Below are 16,436 nucleotides of genomic sequence, written 5' to 3'. Positions count from 1 at the left end.
CCATATCCTTGCCGCCTTCAGGTAGCAAGGCCCATACCTGCCCAGCCCCAGCTTGCAGCAGCAGGTGGCTGATAGGGTCAGCGGGGTCAGGGGGCCCTTCTTAGGCCTGTATCTGCCTTCAGTACCACTCTCTTCCCAGCAGGTGTTACCATCTGTCCTCTAGCTGGGTCTTCTACTCCATGGTTTTAAGGTTTGGTTGGTTGGTTGGTTTTCTTTTGGTTTTTTTCTGCTGTTTTGGATTTTTGTTTGTTTTCTTGCTTTGTTTTCTGAGATAGGGTCTCTCTAAGTAGCCCTGGCTGTCTTAGAACTCACTGTATAGACCAGGAGGACCTTGAACTCAAAGATAGCACCTGCCTCTGCCTCCCAAATGCTGGGATTAAAGGTGTGTGTGCTCCCACTGTTGTCATTACAATAGAAGACACACTTGTCTGCTGACTAGTGTGGTGGACACAGGCCTGTAATTCCAGCGCATGGGAAGTGTCAGAGGCAGGCAGATCTCCAAGTTCAAGGCCAGCCAGGGCTAATCAGAGAAACCCTGTCCCAAAAACCAAAGAAAGAAAAAGACCCTGACTCATCTGGGCAGTGGTAGTGGTGGCACATGCCTTAATCCCAGGACTCAACAGGCAGAGGCAGACGGATCTCTGTGAGTTTGAGGTCAGCCTGGTCTACAGGAGCTAGTTCCAGGGAGGCTCCAAAGCTACAAAGAAACCCTGTCTCGAAAAAAAAAAAAAGAGAGAGAGAGAAAGAAAGATAGACTCCTCCTCTCCTCTATATCCCACTCCTGGCTTTGTGGGGCTCTGCACTGTTTTCACTGAGACCCTCAGTGCACAGTCTGGTAGATGCTGAGTGTTGAGGTTGCCTCATAGCCAGGGGTGAGAGCTTCATCTCACAGCAAGTGCTTGGCCTTCAGCGTAATGGGGAACAGAGTACCCCAAATCACAGGATTTCAAGGACAGTTCCAGGCCTTTTGCAGGTGAAGAATCTGTATTGGTTTCAGTTCTCCAGCCTACAATGTAACTCAGTGTCTTTCAATACAAAGCTATGCAGTTTTCATCAAGTGTCTTTATTGCATCTTCTGGGAATACCAACACCCACATAAAGAAACTTTCTGTTTAGTTTAGAAAGCACATTCCTCCCCTTCCTTAATCCGGAGACCTTCTGTCCTTTCCCCGGGGCATCTGACAGTTCCATAAAGTGCTCATTCCCATCTATTTCTTTGTATAGTATTGCTTGTTTTGGTTTTTCAGGACAGGGTTTCTCTGTGAAGTCCTGGCTGTCCTGGAACTCACTCTGTAGATCTGGCCTCGAACTCATCGAGAGAGATCCACCTGCCTCTGTCTCCTGGGTGCTGGGATTAAAGGTATGTGCCATCACTGACTAGATTTTTTTTTGCAATGATTTATTTTGTTTTTACTCTATGTGCATTGGTGTTTTGCTTGCATGGATGTCTGTGTGGGAGTGTTGGCTCCCCTGGAACTCAAGTTAGATAGCTTTTGAGCTGCCATGCGAGTGCTGGAAATTGAACCTGGGTTCTCTGGAAGAGCAGCTAATGCTCTTAACACTGAATCATCTCTCCAGCCCCCTTTACCACCAGTTCTAGGTGATGCCTTCTTTTGGCCTCCATGGGCACTAGGCATACATATGGTACACAAATACTCAGGCAAAATATCCATATACATAAAATAATAATTAAAAAATTTTAAGGTAAAACTTACAAGCTAGGTATGGTGGCATAGGTCTTTGACCTCAGCATGACAGAGACAGAAACTCTGTGAGTTTGAGGCCAGCATGGTCTACAAGAGCTAGTTCCAGGTCAGGCTCCAAAGCTACAGAGAAAACCCTGTCTTGAAAAACAAAAACAAAAACAAAAAAGTTTTTCAAATATAAACAGGTGGTGTGTGCTTTAATTTAATTTCTAGAGGAAGTGAGGGCAGCATTACATAACACCTGTAATATAACACCTGTAATAGACAGGCAGGTAGACTCCAGGACGGCACGGACATTGCCGCAAGTGCCCCAGTGCCCCCAGCCAGCAGCCACATACTGGCTGTAGTCCTGGGAACCCACCCGAAGCGGTCTGTAAATAAGGACACCGATTGCCTGGGCGCCAACACTGTGCCTGCCGCCTAGAAGGCTTAGAAGGCCCAACACAAATTCCGCTACCTGATGGTACCTTGCTTGAGCTCGTCGGACTACAACTCCCAGGAGGCCTGGGCGAACTACCGGTTCCATCAAGCACTACTGCACGTCTACCACCAAAGGGGCGGGGTTAGACATGCGTGCAGAAGACTGGGTGGGGCCTGCGTGTTGGGGGTGGAGCAAAGTAAGTGGGCGTGGTCCCAGGGAAGCGCGGGAAGTCCAGATTTTCGCGGCGGTGGTGGCCGTGTAACTATGACCCTGGAGCAGGAGCTTCGCCGTGAGTACTTTGGGGCGTGCGGAGCACAGGGTGCGGATCGGTTCCCGCTATAATCCTGATCCTTTCTTCCTCCCGGCAGAGCTGAACAAGGCCAAGGCCAGGACCCAGAGGAATGGGCAACTGCGCGAGGAGGCGGTCTACTGCCACCAGCTGGGGGAGCTGCTGGCTGGCCACGGTAAGCCGCAGCGGCGAGAAGTACTGGCGGCTGGGGATGGCTGGGTGATGTCGCACCGTGAGCACTCCGTTCCCCTCTTCCGGCAGGCCGCTTCATGGAAGCTTTGGAGGAGCACCAGCAGGAGCTACGTCTGCTAGAGAGCGTCCAGGACACCCTAGGCTGCGCAGTGGCCCACCGTAAGATCGGAGAACGGCTGGCTGAGATGGAGAATTACTCTGCTGCCCTGAAGGTAGAGGGCCTGCACTTCTGGGGTGGGTCTTCTTGTTGTGGAGAGAGGGTCGGTACGCAAACAAGCATCCCACAATAGCTGACATGGCTGTCAGCTACACCATTATGTCTGCGGTGCTGCCTGGCTCTTGGTAGGGGACTGGAGCACCAATGGGTTTGTGACAACTGAAACTTTTAAGGAACTATGGGTTTTTTTCTGTGGGGAGAGGAAGAATCAGGACCCACTGCTGTTGGGAGCAACACTCCAGGCTGCCCTCAGTGGTCTGGTGTGACAGCGCTGGCTGGCTCCAGGGCAGAGCAGTTGTCATCATAGACAGTCCTTGGGACAGAAAAGATAAGACGATATGTACAACTAACTGTCGAAATTCAGGAAACAAGGGTAGCTTCCCCTGGGGTCAGATTTCTGGGTTTGTATGAAGTGGGATTATTTCAAATGCTTTTTCTTCCCATGCTAGCACCAGCATCTCTACCTGGATCTGGCTGCTTCCCTGTCCAACCACACTGAGCTGCAGAGAGCCTGGGCCACCATTGGCCGCACCCATCTAGATGTGTATGATCACTGCCAGGCAAGAGATGCCTTACTTCAGGCACAGGCTGCCTTTGAGAAGAGCTTAGCTATTGTGGATGAGAAACTAGAGGGTAGGTGCCCTTTCCCTGGGTTCTTCCCATATCCTGCTTTCTGGGCCCTTACTTTCCAGGGACTTTGCTGCTTACCAACTTGATCCTGTCAGGCACCTGCTTTTGTTTGTTTGTTTTTGTTTTTTGTTTTTTGAGGTATGGTTTATTTATATATTCAGGGCCTGTCCTGGAACTCTTTCTGTAGACCAGGCTGGCCTCGAACTCACAGAGATCCGCCTGCCTCTGCCTCCCGAGTGCTGGGATTAAAGATGTGCGCCACCGCTGCCCGGCAGTATCTGCTATTTCTATGTATACTCTCTGTAGCAGACTGCTGGTTCCCTCAATACTAGATGGGATAAAGGCTGGGTGGACCTGACAACCCCATAGCCAGAGGAGGCAGCTGAGTTCCTAGGGCTGTTGTCTTCCAGGGACATTGACCCAGCGAGAGCTGAGTGAGATGCGGGCTCGGCTCTACCTCAACCTGGGCCTCACCTTTGAGAGTCTGCAGCAGACAGCCCTGTGCCATGACTACTTCAAGAAGAGCATCTTTCTTGCCGAGTGAGGCACCATCCCTATCCCAAGAGGGAGCAGGTGGTCCCCTGGGATCCTTCCAAGAGGAAAGCTTGTCTAAGTTGTTTGCTTTCCATTCACGTCTGTGCTGCAGGCTGAGGGAAAGCAGGTTTCAGCCTGAAACCGCAGCATGGTGGGGCTGGGGCCCAGGTAGTGTTAATAGCCATGACTGGCTGGATATCAGCAGCGCCACACGTGTTTTAGTGTCCACTGTTCCAAAGCTGGTAGCCATTGGGCTCTCTGAACTCCTGTCACCCCATCCTCCACAGGCAGAACCATCTCTATGAAGATCTCTTCCGGGCCCGATACAACCTGGGTGCCATCCACTGGCGTGGAGGGCAGCACTCTCAGGCCATGCGCTGTCTGGAGGGGGCCCGGGAGTGTGCACGTGCTATGAAGATGAGATTCATGGAAAGTGAATGCTGCGTGGTAGTATCCCAGGTAGCTCTCGTGTCCTCGTCTGCTGGGTGTGGGCCTTAGCCAGCTTGTGGGCCTCACTTTTCTTCTCTTGCCAGGTGCTCCAAGATCTGGGGGACTTCCTAGCTGCCAAGCGAGCCCTGAAGAAGGCCTATAAGTTGGGCTCCCAGATGCCTGTCCAGAGAGTGGCTGTCTGTCAGAGTCTTAAGCATGGTGAGGCTACAAGGGGGCCTGGAATTGAGCCCCAGGGGTGAGAGAAGGACTCTGCTCTCCCAGCAAGAGAGACCCAAGCTTAAGTTCTGGGGAAAGTGGCGACTTGAATACAGGGTAGACTTTTGCCCAAGCCTACTGTGCAGTGTGTCTGAGCCATTAGAAGGTGTGTGGGAAACTGACTGGCTTTATCACAAAGCAACATTAGCCAATGGGTACAGAGATGGCATGCTGTAGCCCAGAAACTGATGCTGATTTTCAGTAGTATTCAGATCTTCAAACTAAGTGCTGTTCAAAAGTCCCAAGTGGTCAGTCAGGACTCCCACTACCCCTTTTACCAATGGTCCCATGGAGGCACTTTCCCCTGCTCCCAAGCTCCCTGCCTAAGGGAGTGCCGCTGGTGGGTGGCTGGCTGTGTGGTTGGGACCCCGTGTTGTGTTGCTCTCTCTCATGAGACTTTTTCCATCAGTATTGGCAGTGATCCAGCTGCAGCAGCAGCTGGAAGAGGCTGAGGGCAATGATCCTCAACGTGCCATGACTATCTGTGAACAGTTGGGGGACCTTTTCTCCAAGGCAGGTGACTTCCCAAAGGCATCAGAGGCTTACCAGAAGCAGGCGAGTGTCCCCCTCACCCCTAGCATCCCCGGGGGTGGAAGGAAAGTGCCAGCAATGTGTGAAGTGTGGGTCTGAGCCTTACCGTGCTGACTCTCCAGCTGCACTTCGCTGAGCTGCTGAACAGACCAGATGTCGAGCTGGCTGTCATCCATGTCTCCCTGGCCACTACGCTGTGGGACATGAAGGATCACCGCAAGGCTGTGCACCACTATGAAGAGGAGCTGAGGCTACGCAAGGGCAATGCCCTAGAGGTGACATGCCCTTGTCCCCAAGTGTCTTTCGGTGGCTCTATCTTGAGCCCACCATTTTCCAATGGCGGATGTGAGTGGATGCCGCCCCTGAAAAGGTTATTCCTTCCGAGGACTGTCATGGTCTGTCAATTGGAGATAAGACAGGGACAAAGCACATCTTCCAGCTTACGGCTGGCCACCTGGATGCTCTAGGCAGCCACCAACTTTGCGCTTCTCTCTCTCTGTTTCAGGAAGCTAAGACTTGGTTCAATATTGCACTGTCACGTGAGGAAGCAGGTGATGTGTATGAGCTGCTAGCACCATGCTTCCAGAAGGCTCTGAGCTGTGCCCAGCAGGCCCAGCAGTTCCAGCTTCAGGTATAAACATTGGATTCCCAAATAAAAACAGCTCCTAGCTTTTGAACTTAATACCTTACTAGTGGCCTATATATCCCCAGCCCTTTTTGTATTTTCATTCTGAGGCAGAGTCGCACTAAGTTGCCCAAGCTGACCTTGAACTTAGAACCCTCCTGCCTCAAGCCTGTCTTTCCTTGCACTAATTGCTCTCTGTGCTCCCGTTTGTTCCTGAATGGACGTCTCTGCTCCTCAGAGGCAGATCTTACAGCACCTTTATACCGTGCAACTAAAGCTGCAGCCCCAAGACGCTCCTAGCACTGAAATTAAACTGCAGAAACTGAGTATGACAAAAGACACAAAAGAAGAGGAGGAGGAGGAGGAGGAGGAAGAAGAAGAAGCCAGTGAAGCCCTGGAGACCAGTGAGCTGGAGCTCTCAGAGAGCGGTGAGGGCCGAATGCTGCCTCGTGTGCTGGGTGGGCTGCACTTGCCTCTTCTGCCTGGGATGGACTGGTGTGTACTGGAGCCGTGTCTTCATGGAGCCTGCTGAGGACTCAAAGGGGTGGAACAGCGCAGTTGGGAAGGGCAGCCAGCGCTTCTGTGGAAGCGAATGGAGGAGGCTGACAGCGTATACACGGAACAGGAGACCTAGTAGTCAAGCTCTCTGGGGAAATTACCGGTCAGAGGCAGTCAACACTGCTGTGATCCAGCGGCTGCCTCGTGTTCTTCAGCCCCTGTGTGTAGTGGGGTAGTGAGATAAAGTGGGCGGTGGTGGTGGTGGTGGTGGTGGTGGTGGTGGTGGTGGCGGTGGCGGCGGTGGCGGCGGTGGCGGTGGCGGTGGTGGTGGTGGTGATGATGCGCTGAGGAGGCAGCGGCAGGTGGACCTCTGAGTTCCAGGACAGCCAGGCTACACAGAGTAACCCTGTCTCAAAAAACCATAAATCAACAAACAAACAAATAATCCATAACAGAAGCGGGCTTTTGGTGGAGTGAGGCTGGGCTGGGAGTCCGTTTTGCTTTACCTGGCTACACAGCTCACAGACCCCAGCGTTCTACTTCCCTGCTTCTGGCTGCTCTGCCCTGGGGGTCAGGAGATAGCAGGCTTCAGGCTAAGGGTCAGTGGTCTTACTCTTCCAGAGGACGATGCTGACAGTCTGTCTCGGCGGCTGGAGGAAGATGAGGAGCTTCAGGGCTGTCTGGGCCGGCGGAAGGTAAACAAGGTGAGGAAAACTCCCCTACCCCCTCCCTGCTGCCCAACACCACTGCACCCGGCTATGCTCCTGCCACTCACACTCCTGCCCCGTATCGGGGCGACTGCACTTACAGTGGAACCGGCGCAATGACATGGGAGAGACCCTGCTGCACCGAGCCTGCATCGAAGGCCAACTGCGCCGCGTCCAGGATCTTGTGAGGCAGGTGGGCTAAAATCCCCAGCGAGATCATTGAGCCCTGGCTTCCTCGGGGAGCTGTGGGCCCAGGCAATATCTCCTTTTTTGCTTGTTTTTAAAAAGATACAAGATATGTAGCATCCCTGCTGTGGGTGAATGGGCTGGCCAAGACAGGACAGGAAGGGACAACAGATTTCTGGCTTCCTCCTTCCTGTTCCAAGCACTGTAGTCAGGCACTGTCTGTACCAAGGCGCAGGATAGTACACGGCCTAGGAATCTATTACGATAGCGTAGCCAGTAAGGCACTGGGAGGACAAGGGCACATCCTCCTCTTTTTCTTTCATCATACCTAAAGACCTTTGAGGCTCAGGGCCAGGACCCCTCCTTTCTTTGTCCCTAGGGCCACCCCCTGAATCCCCGAGACTACTGTGGCTGGACCCCTCTACATGAAGCATGCAACTATGGACATCTTGGTAAGTGGGGTCAGGCCGGGTACATGGTGGATGTGTGAGTCAGGAGGCGAGAGAGAATGGTTCTGGGAACTGAGTCCATGTTTTCTGGCCCCCAGAGATCGTCCGCTTCCTCCTGGACCACGGAGCAGCAGTGGATGACCCAGGTGGCCAGGGCTGTGACGGCATCACCCCACTGCATGATGCCCTCAACTGTGGCCACTTTGAGGTAGCCGAACTGCTCATCGAGCGAGGGGCATCTGTAACTCTCCGTACCAGGAAGGTGAGCCAAGGCGTGAGCCAGGAGGGCAGGGACTGTAATGGAGTCTATTGTTGCTTTGCTCAACTGAGTGCCACACAGGGCCTCAGCCCCCTGGAGACGCTGCAGCAGTGGGTAAAGCTGTACTTCAGGGACCTTAACCTTGAGACAAGGCAGAAGGCAGCGTCCATGGAGAGGAGGCTCCAGCTGGCCTCCTCAGGCCAAGGTAAGCAGGGCCTCCCCTGTCTCCTTGACTCTTGCCCTAGAGGTGGGGGTCCTCTCTCATGATCTCTTCTCTCTTCCTCAGCGCCCCATGGCTCCTCTGCCCTCCCGAGCATCCCAAGTAACCATCTCTTTGATCCTGAGACCTCTCCTCCCTCGAGCCCCTGCCCAGAACTTTCCCTGTGTACCCCTAGACCTCCAGAGGTTTTTCCGGCCCCTGCTAAGGTCTTTCTGGAGGAAACTGTGTCTTCTGTGTCCAGACCTCGAAAAAACAGGTACAGGCCAAGCAGCAGCAGTAGCAGCTCAGAGGATGAGGACAGCGTGGGTCCCTGCAGGCCATCTCAGAAAAGACCAAGACCGCCCACCAAAGCACAGCAGGATGAAGCCCAGACCCCTGAGCCGTCATCCAAAAGTAGAGAGGCGGCCACAGCAACTGCTTGCCGCTCTGCTTACCAAGCTGCCATCCGAGGAGTGGGCAGTGCCCAGAGCCGCCGCCTGGTACCTGGACTGCCTCGGAGCTCAGATGAAGTCCCTGCCCCGAAGGCAGCGCTCATTCCTGAGGAGGAATTCCTTGCTGGGGAATGGTTGGAGTTAGATACACCCCTGAGCCGTCGGAGCAGGCCCAGTGCCTCAGGGTCAGACTACCAGCGATGCTCTGTCAGGTGCCGCCAGGCTGGTGCCAAGCAGAGTCGCCTAACATGTCTCGATGATTGGGGCACACGGACTAAAGCAGGAAATGGCATCCCGGCTGCAAAGCCTCCAGAGAGTCCCAGCGTGCCTAGGTCCTCAGGACCCACCAGGGAAAATTGCACAGCAGGCCAGCCTTTGGTGGGTGCATAGCACCGTCTTTCCAACTTGAGACAGGTGGGGGTAGAAAACTCTGGTTTCTGACTGTCCCCTCCCTGTGTCCTTGCCTGGTAGCTTCTGGTCCAGCCTCCTCCCATCCGGATTCGAGTTCAAATTCGGGATAACCTTTTCCTCATCCCTGTACCAAACAGGTAAGACATACATGTGCCCTCTCCTATTCCCAGACTCCTCTCTAGGCACACAGCTGTGCCTGGGCTGTCAGCAGTAGGCTACACAGCACCCTCATGTGACTATCAGTGTGAGAAGGACTCCTGACTTGACACCCTGCTCCCTTGAGTCCCAGGGAGCCCTCTACAAGCTCAAGCAGGGATCCCTAGCGCAGTCTAAGAAGGTTCTGTTGACCTTAGAAATGGCCAGAAGAGCAGGTAGTCGCTGGGCTGTACAGATAAGAGGCTAGTCATCCGGAGGAGGGGGTGGGAGTGAGCACCAGGCAAATGAGCTGGGGATGCTAAGCACCACAGTGGGACCTGGGGCATCTGAGCTCAGCATGTCGTTCTTCTCTGTAGCAGTGACATCCACTCTGTGGCCTGGCTAGCAGAGCAAGCTGCCCAGCGCTACTACCAAACATGTGGGCTACTTCCAAGGCTCACCCTACGGAAGGATGGAGCCCTATTGGCTCCGCAGGACCCCATCCCCGATGTGCTGCAGAGCAACGACGAGGTGGGCAGTGGGCCAGGACCACGGGCACAGGCTACCCCTCTTACTAGGCTCTACAGGGCTGCTCACCAGATACACATTCTAGGTGCTGGCCGAAGTGACCTCATGGGACCTTCCCCCGCTGACTGACCGCTACCACAGGGCCTGCCAGAGCCTGGGGCAAGGTGAGGTAGCCCTGCCTAGGCAAGAGGAACTGGGCATGTAGTCCCCACTACCCTGCACATACCTATGTCTGAAGAAACCCAACTCTCCTCCAAGCATTATGTGCCTGTTACACATGTACATGAGGGTGACAGGTAGGAGCAGACAGTCTGAGATCATGGGCTCTTGGAATGAGTCAACCTAAGACACAGGGAAAGGCCAGGGAGGAGTCCGGAGGGGCTAGAGGTCACCAGGAAGCTTGTTTCCAAGACCAGACAGTGTGAGTGTGGCTAACAGAGATCAGAGCCCTCCAGATTTATATGCAAACTTGTATGGTACTAAATTCCAAGGCTTTTAGGAATGGGCTCAGGATCACCTCCTCGGCTGCTTGCTTTGCCTGCAGGACTCCAGGGCAGGTTCAAGCTCTGACCCCGCCGACCCTATATCTATCTCTCTTCTCAGAGGAGCACCAGCAAGTGCTGCAGGCCGTGGAGCAGCAGAGTTCAAGCCCTTCATTTAGTGCCTGTTCCCTGGCTTTGTGCCAAGCCCAGCTCACACCCCTACTGCGTGCCCTCAAGTTGCATACGACGCTCCGGGAGCTGCGCCTTTCTGGGAACCGACTAGGAGACGCCTGTGCTGCTGAGCTGCTGGCGACCCTGGGCACCATGCCTAACCTGGTCCTCCTTGATCTCTCTTCCAATCACTTGGGCCAGGAAGGTCTACGCCAGCTTGTTGAAGGCTCCTCGGGCCAAACCGCTCTACAGGTAAAGACCCAGGGTGCAGTGGGCCAACACCGGCAAGGCCTTAGTATCCCCACTGAGCCATTCACAGGTGCCATGGTGGAGCTGGGAGAGCTGGGCAGTGCTTGGCCCTTGGATGGGACCCATGCAGAGACCAGACTCTGTGGGGAGGTGAGCTCATGGGTATCTGGGAACTCAGTACCCAACCCATATCTTCTATAGCACTTGGAGGAACTGGACTTAAGTATGAATCCACTGGGAGATGGCTGTGGCCAGGCCCTGGCCTCCCTTCTGCGGGCCTGCCCCATGCTCAGCACCCTGCACCTGCAAGCCTGTGGCTTTAGCCCCAGCTTCTTCCAGAGCCACCAGGCTGCTCTGGGTAGTGCCTTCCAAGGTAAGATGACCAGTTAAGTGTAGTCCCTGAGCCCAGAGAATTAGGACCTTGAGCAGAGGGGCCCCAGGATAAAAGGACCTAGCTTCTGAGGGGAGGACCAGTTCTTGTGGGCACCCCAGGCACACATGTGGGTTTATCAGGGGCTCCAACAGAAGTTGGATGTTCTTGGGACTCATCCTGGTCCCCACACACCACATGAGTCTCAGAAAGGCCATGTCTGCCCTCGAGTCCCTTTATACCTCTGGATTAAGCTTTCTACTTTTCTAAGGCAATTTTATCATGAAGCCACCTGATTCAGTGACATTATCCTAGTACAGAGGGATGGGAACTGGGACCACCCAGAGAAGCCCAGAAGAGGGAGGGGCCTGGGATTAGGTGGCCATGGTCAGAGCGCTGTCCTAACCTCCATTCACAGATGTCCTCATCCGCAGCAGCCAGCCATGGAAATGGGGAAACTGGGCTTGGGAGACTGGACACAAACCTTAGCTTCTCAATCTCCCAGACAAAATTCAGGGGTAGCGCTGGGCGGTGGTGGTGCACGCCTTTAATCCCAGCACTCAGAAGGCGGAGGCAGGCAGATCTCTGTGAGTTCGAGGCCAGCCTGGTCTACAAGAGCTAGTTCCAGGACAGGAACCAAAGCTACAGAGAAACCCTGTCTCAAAAAACAAAAACAAACAAACAAAAAAAAAATTCAGGGAGGAGGGGAGGAGATGGAAATTTTTAAATATAAAAAAATAAACCATGAGGAAAAAAAAAATTCAGGGGTAGCAGTTTCTTTTTTTGCTTGTTTGTTTTTCAATACAGAGTTTCTCTATGTAGCTTTGGAGCCTGTCCTGGAACTAGCTCTTGAAGACCAGGCTGGCCTCGAACTCAGAGGGATCCGCCTGCCTCCGCCTCCCGAGTGCTGGGATTAAAGGTGTGCACCACCACCGCCTGGCTGGGTAGCAGTTTCTTTAAAGGCTTTACAAGGTTTCTGGGGTCAGAACACTAGGGTAGGGAGAGGGCAGTGGGTATCTGCATTGTGTTGACAAAAGTTCTTGCCCTGTACAGACGCTGAGCACCTGAAGACCTTGTCCTTGTCTTACAATACGCTCGGAGCTCCTGCCCTGGCAAGGGTGCTGCAGAACTTACCTGCCCATGCCCTCCTACGTTTGGAGCTTAGCTCTGTGGCAGCCAGCAAGAGCAACCTGAGTCTTATGGAGCCTGTTATCAAATACCTGACCAAGGTATGAGGTATGGAGGGGACTGCCAAGCCAGAACACAATATTCTGTTCATTGTAGGCCCAAAACCCAAGGTGCTACAGCTGAACCATGCAGTACTGTGCAGAATTTGAGGAAAGGAAACACCCATGGGCTCCTGGGAGCAGGATGGTATTACTTCAGACAAGTTACAAGGAACACACCAGGCTCCTGTGATTTTTGTTTGGGTTAATTATTTTAACTTTGTATACATTGGTGTGAAGGTGTCAGATCCCCAGGAACTGGAGTTACAGACAGACAGTTATGAGCTGCCGTGTGGGTACTGGGAATTGAACTCAGGTCCTCTGGAAGAGCAGCCAGTGGGTTTTTTGTTTGTTTGTTTGTTTGTTTGTTTTGTTTTTTGTTTGCTTGATTGATTGATATTTTTGAGACGGTTTCTCTGTGTAACAGTCCTAAATATCCTGGGACTCGCTTTGTAGCCAGGCTGGCCACCAACTCGAGGAGATCCACCTGCCTCTGCCCCCCAAGTGTTGGGATCAAAGGTGTGCGCCACCACCGCCTGGCCAGCAGCCAATGCTCTTAACCGCTGAGCCATCTCTCCAGCCCACCTCTATGATCTTTACAAGCCATCTATAACCTGTAGCCTGGAAGAGAGGTTCCTTTTCATCTCCAAACAGCTTTCTCGGGTGTGGGTCTCTGCCAGGAGGAAGGTGGCTAGGTGCCCACTAGGCATGGCCTTTTCCCTGTGCTTGTGTCTAGGAAGGCTGTGCTCTGGCCCACCTGACCCTGTCTGCAAACTACCTGAGTGACGAGGCTGTGAGAGAACTGAGCAGGTAACACACCTTCCCTCAGCCACCGACTGTCCCATGAAGGAGCCTGATGTGAGAGATGGGTCAGGGTGTCACCTCTTTCTGACTTCCACTGTCTCCGGGGATAGCTCTGGCAGGCATACTTACCCTCCTTAAGTCTCTGTCATTCAAGAACTTTTCTCTCTGGTCTATCCTTTATTTTCCTTGGTGAAGTGTTTCTTCTCCCCGTCCCCCATCACACTCCTAGTGGCTCAGCTGTCTTTCAGGGCAGTGTCAGGAGTTGTCCAAAGCTGGCCATCGTAGTCTTGCCTCTTACTAGTGCTGTAGAAGTCCTGCCTGTGCCAAGCTGGACCAGGATTCTGGATTCTGCTAGGCTTGGTCCCTGGCTCCCAGAGCTGTGGGTTCCTCTGGGTCAACCTTCCCTAGTAATAAAACTAGGAATTTCCCTGGACGCTCAGCCCTTCACCTCCCATGTTATTCCAGATGCCTCCCTTGCTGCCCCTCACTTGTCTCTCTGGACCTGTCTGCCAACCCTGAGGTCAGCTGTGCCAGTCTAGAGGAGCTCTTGTCTGCCCTCCAAGAGCGGCCCCAAGGCCTCAGTTTCCTTGGCTTGTCAGGTAAGAGCTGGAAGCTACAGGGTCTCCTACCATGTCTCACCTAACGCAGGACTTACTTTCCCCAGAGGAAGGGGCAGTCACTGCTACCACCCAGGCTTTAAGAGGCTGTCATGGTGAAAGGCAGCTTATGGTATAACAGGGCCAGGTGTGAGAGACTGTCTCTGGTTACTCAGAATATGGCAGGAAGGAACCAGGTATGGCTCATACCTATAACCTAGCACGAGAGAGACTCAGGCAGACTACTTCAAACATATCCTGAGCTACATAGTGAAGCCCTGTCTCAAAAAATAAATAAATAAATAAAAGGAGACTCTGGACATGGTCAGCAGTTAAGGGCTACTCTTCCAGACGACCCCAGTTCTCAGCACACACAGGGCAGCTCACAACCTCTGTAACTCCAGTTCTAGGGGACGTGAAGCTGCCTTCTGGCCTCTGCAGGCAGACTAATTTCACATGGTACATAGGTGGACATGCAGATAAAACAGTACACACACAAACAAATATTTATTATTTATTTATTGGTCTTTTTGTTGGAAGCTTTTTTGTTTGTTGTTTTGAGGTAGAGTTTCTCTGTGTAGCTTTGGCTGTCCTGTAACTCACTCTGTAGACCAGACTCAGAGAGATTTGCTAGCTGGGCAGTGGTGGTGCACGCCTTTAATCCCAACACTTGGGAGGCAGAGGTAGGTAGATCTTTCTGAGTTCAAGGCCAACCTGATCTACAAGAGCTAGTTCCAGGACAGGATCCAAAGCTACAGAGAAACCCTGTCTTGAAAAACCAAAAATCTTAACAAAACAAAACAATAAAAAGCATTAAGGACTGGGACTGGAGAGATGGCTCAGTGGTTAAGAGCACTGGCTGTTCTTCCAGAAGACCTGAGTTCAATTCCCAGCACCCACATTAAGGGCCTTTTCCACAGGTATAGTTCTTCATTCCTTTTTAAAACTTTTGTTTGCATTTTTTAAAGATTTATTATATATACAGTTCTGCCTACATGTATGTCTGTACTCCAGAAGAGAGCACTAGATCTCATTATAGATGGTTGTGAGCCACCATGTGGTTGCTGGGAATTGAACTCAAGACCTCTGGAAGAGCAGCCAGTGCTCTTAACCTCTGAGCGGACTCTCCAGCACTATTTGCATTTATTTTTAAGAGCTTTTAAAAAAAAAGATTTACTGGCTTTGTGCCATTAATCTAGCACACACCATTAATTTAGACTAGCTGACGGCTAGGGCTACACCAAGACCCTGTCTCAAAACAAAAAGATTTGCTCATTTTTCTTTTGTTTGTATGAGTGTTTTGCCTATATGTATGTATGTGCACCATATGCATGTCTGCTAACCCTATAATTGGATTTACAATCATGGGGTCAAGGAACCCAGCCAAGAGCCTTTGCAAAAGCAGTCCACACTCTTAAACATTGAACTATCCATTTGCGTTTATTTTATCCTGAATAACTCTTGTGTTATAAGTTTCTGTTTCTTTAGTCTTTTTCTGGGTTATATTTTCTTCTGCGTAACCTCCTGGTTTTTCAGTGAGGATCATTTCATGAGACGGGGGGAGCTCGGGTATGGATTAATCCACCATGAACTCTTTAAGTTCAACAATACATCTTAGCTGCTTTGTTACTAGAAAATCTACATCCAAACCTTTAAATTCAAGGTGTTCAGTGCCACTGTTTGGCCTGGAAACATCTTCCAACTCCACCATTAGACCTCTGGAATGGCACACACATTGCTTTTTTGTTTTAAGATTTATTTATTATGTATACAGTGCTGTCTGCATGTATGCCTGCAAGCCAGAAGAGGGCACCAGATCTCATTACAGATCGATGAGAGCCACCAACCTTGTGGTTGCTGGGAATTGAACTCAGGACTTCTGAAGAGCAGCTAGTGCTCTTAACCGCTGAACCATCTCTCCAACCCCCACACATCGTTTTTTTAAGGTGCCATCTTCCAGATACTTGATGACTTTTCAGATAGGCATGCATACTCTTGACAGCCTAGGCAGTTTCACAGGTGTTCTGAAAGTGAACAGGAAGATTAGAACCTCTTGATTCGCATGATAATACAGGGCTTTCTGGGTCAGGAGAGTAGCATACCAGGGTCGCATACGGGAAGTTATTTCCTCATTCTTGTGGGCAGGAAGATGACTGGAATCCAGGGCGCTACCAGCGCCACTAAAGGACTCTCTTTCCTCCTTCCTGGTAGGGGGCATTACTCATACCCTCCCTGCTAGTAAATGAGCTTTGCTACCCCCAAAGCGTTCTCCACCTTAGAGCTGTACCTGGTGGACTGGCCAGGCACTGCCTTGCTCAGCTGAAATTTGATAAAACCTGAGCATCTTCCTGTGCCTTACTCCCCGCTTCCTGCACCCTGGTATTTCTGGCACCTGTGCCATTTCCTACAGTTCCCCGATATCCTGAGCCTACTGGTATCTCAGGCCTAATGATCGAGTCCTGGCGTTCAGTAGCCTCCACGAGATCCTTGGGCCCACAATATACAGACTTCAAAGCCTTGTTGGGTACATTTTACGTTGGGGCAAGCCAAAATGCTCTGAGGTACGGCATGAGCACCACGCCGCCTGTGTGTGAGGTGGAAAAGCCTGCCTGCAAGTTAAACCTACCTCCCTTTGCCCCCACAGGCTGCTCCATCCAGGGGCCCCTGAGTTCCGACCTCTGGGACAAGATTTTCGTGCAGCTGCAGGAGCTGCAATTATGCAGCAGACACCTGAGCACAGGGGACCGAGACGCCCTGGGTGGGAGACTGCCGGCTGGCGCCTGCTCACTGGACCAAGGTCCCAAGCTCTTCTTTAAATGCTTCTGATCCTGGCCCTGTCGTTTCTGCGCCACCACCCCCCCCCC

The 16,436-nt window shown here is 52.2% G+C and overlaps 1 protein-coding gene across 1 annotated transcript; it reads left to right on the top strand.

Annotated features, from left to right (window-relative positions):
• The first annotated feature begins 2,346 nt into the window (after positions 1-2,346).
• On the top strand, positions 2,347-16,398 carry Tonsl (tonsoku like, DNA repair protein). Its single transcript, XM_038342420.1, has 26 exons — positions 2,347-2,416; positions 2,496-2,591; positions 2,678-2,820; positions 3,275-3,458; positions 3,866-3,995; positions 4,277-4,448; positions 4,523-4,637; positions 5,104-5,249; positions 5,348-5,500; positions 5,731-5,856; positions 6,089-6,278; positions 6,970-7,052; positions 7,159-7,248; positions 7,621-7,693; positions 7,789-7,952; positions 8,031-8,154; positions 8,236-8,978; positions 9,072-9,148; positions 9,524-9,677; positions 9,760-9,838; positions 10,278-10,579; positions 10,778-10,949; positions 12,000-12,175; positions 12,909-12,982; positions 13,442-13,575; positions 16,217-16,398. Exons 1-26 carry the CDS (start codon positions 2,392-2,394, stop codon positions 16,396-16,398), a joined length of 4,107 nt encoding a protein of 1,368 aa, XP_038198348.1. The 5' UTR covers positions 2,347-2,391.
• The last annotated feature ends 38 nt before the right edge of the window (positions 16,399-16,436 follow it).

The sequence above is a fragment of the Arvicola amphibius genome, chromosome 9 (assembly GCF_903992535.2).
Source record: "Arvicola amphibius chromosome 9, mArvAmp1.2, whole genome shotgun sequence".
NCBI classification, from domain to species: domain Eukaryota; kingdom Metazoa; phylum Chordata; class Mammalia; order Rodentia; family Cricetidae; genus Arvicola; species Arvicola amphibius.
This window is presented reverse-complemented; position numbering and strand designations above follow the sequence as displayed.

What these genes read in the sequence shown, in the direction of transcription:
- Tonsl (XM_038342420.1), top strand. Translation starts at nt 2,392, where the DNA reads ATGACCCTGGAGCAGGAGCTTCGCC. An exon ending in GGAGCTGCTGGCTGGCCACG is followed by an intron (nt 2,592 to 2,677) that starts GTAAGCCGCAGC and finishes CTCTTCCGGCAG; the next exon opens with GCCGCTTCATGGAAGCTTTG. An exon ending in TCTGGGTAGTGCCTTCCAAG is followed by an intron (nt 10,950 to 11,999) that starts GTAAGATGACCA and finishes TGCCCTGTACAG; the next exon opens with ACGCTGAGCACCTGAAGACC.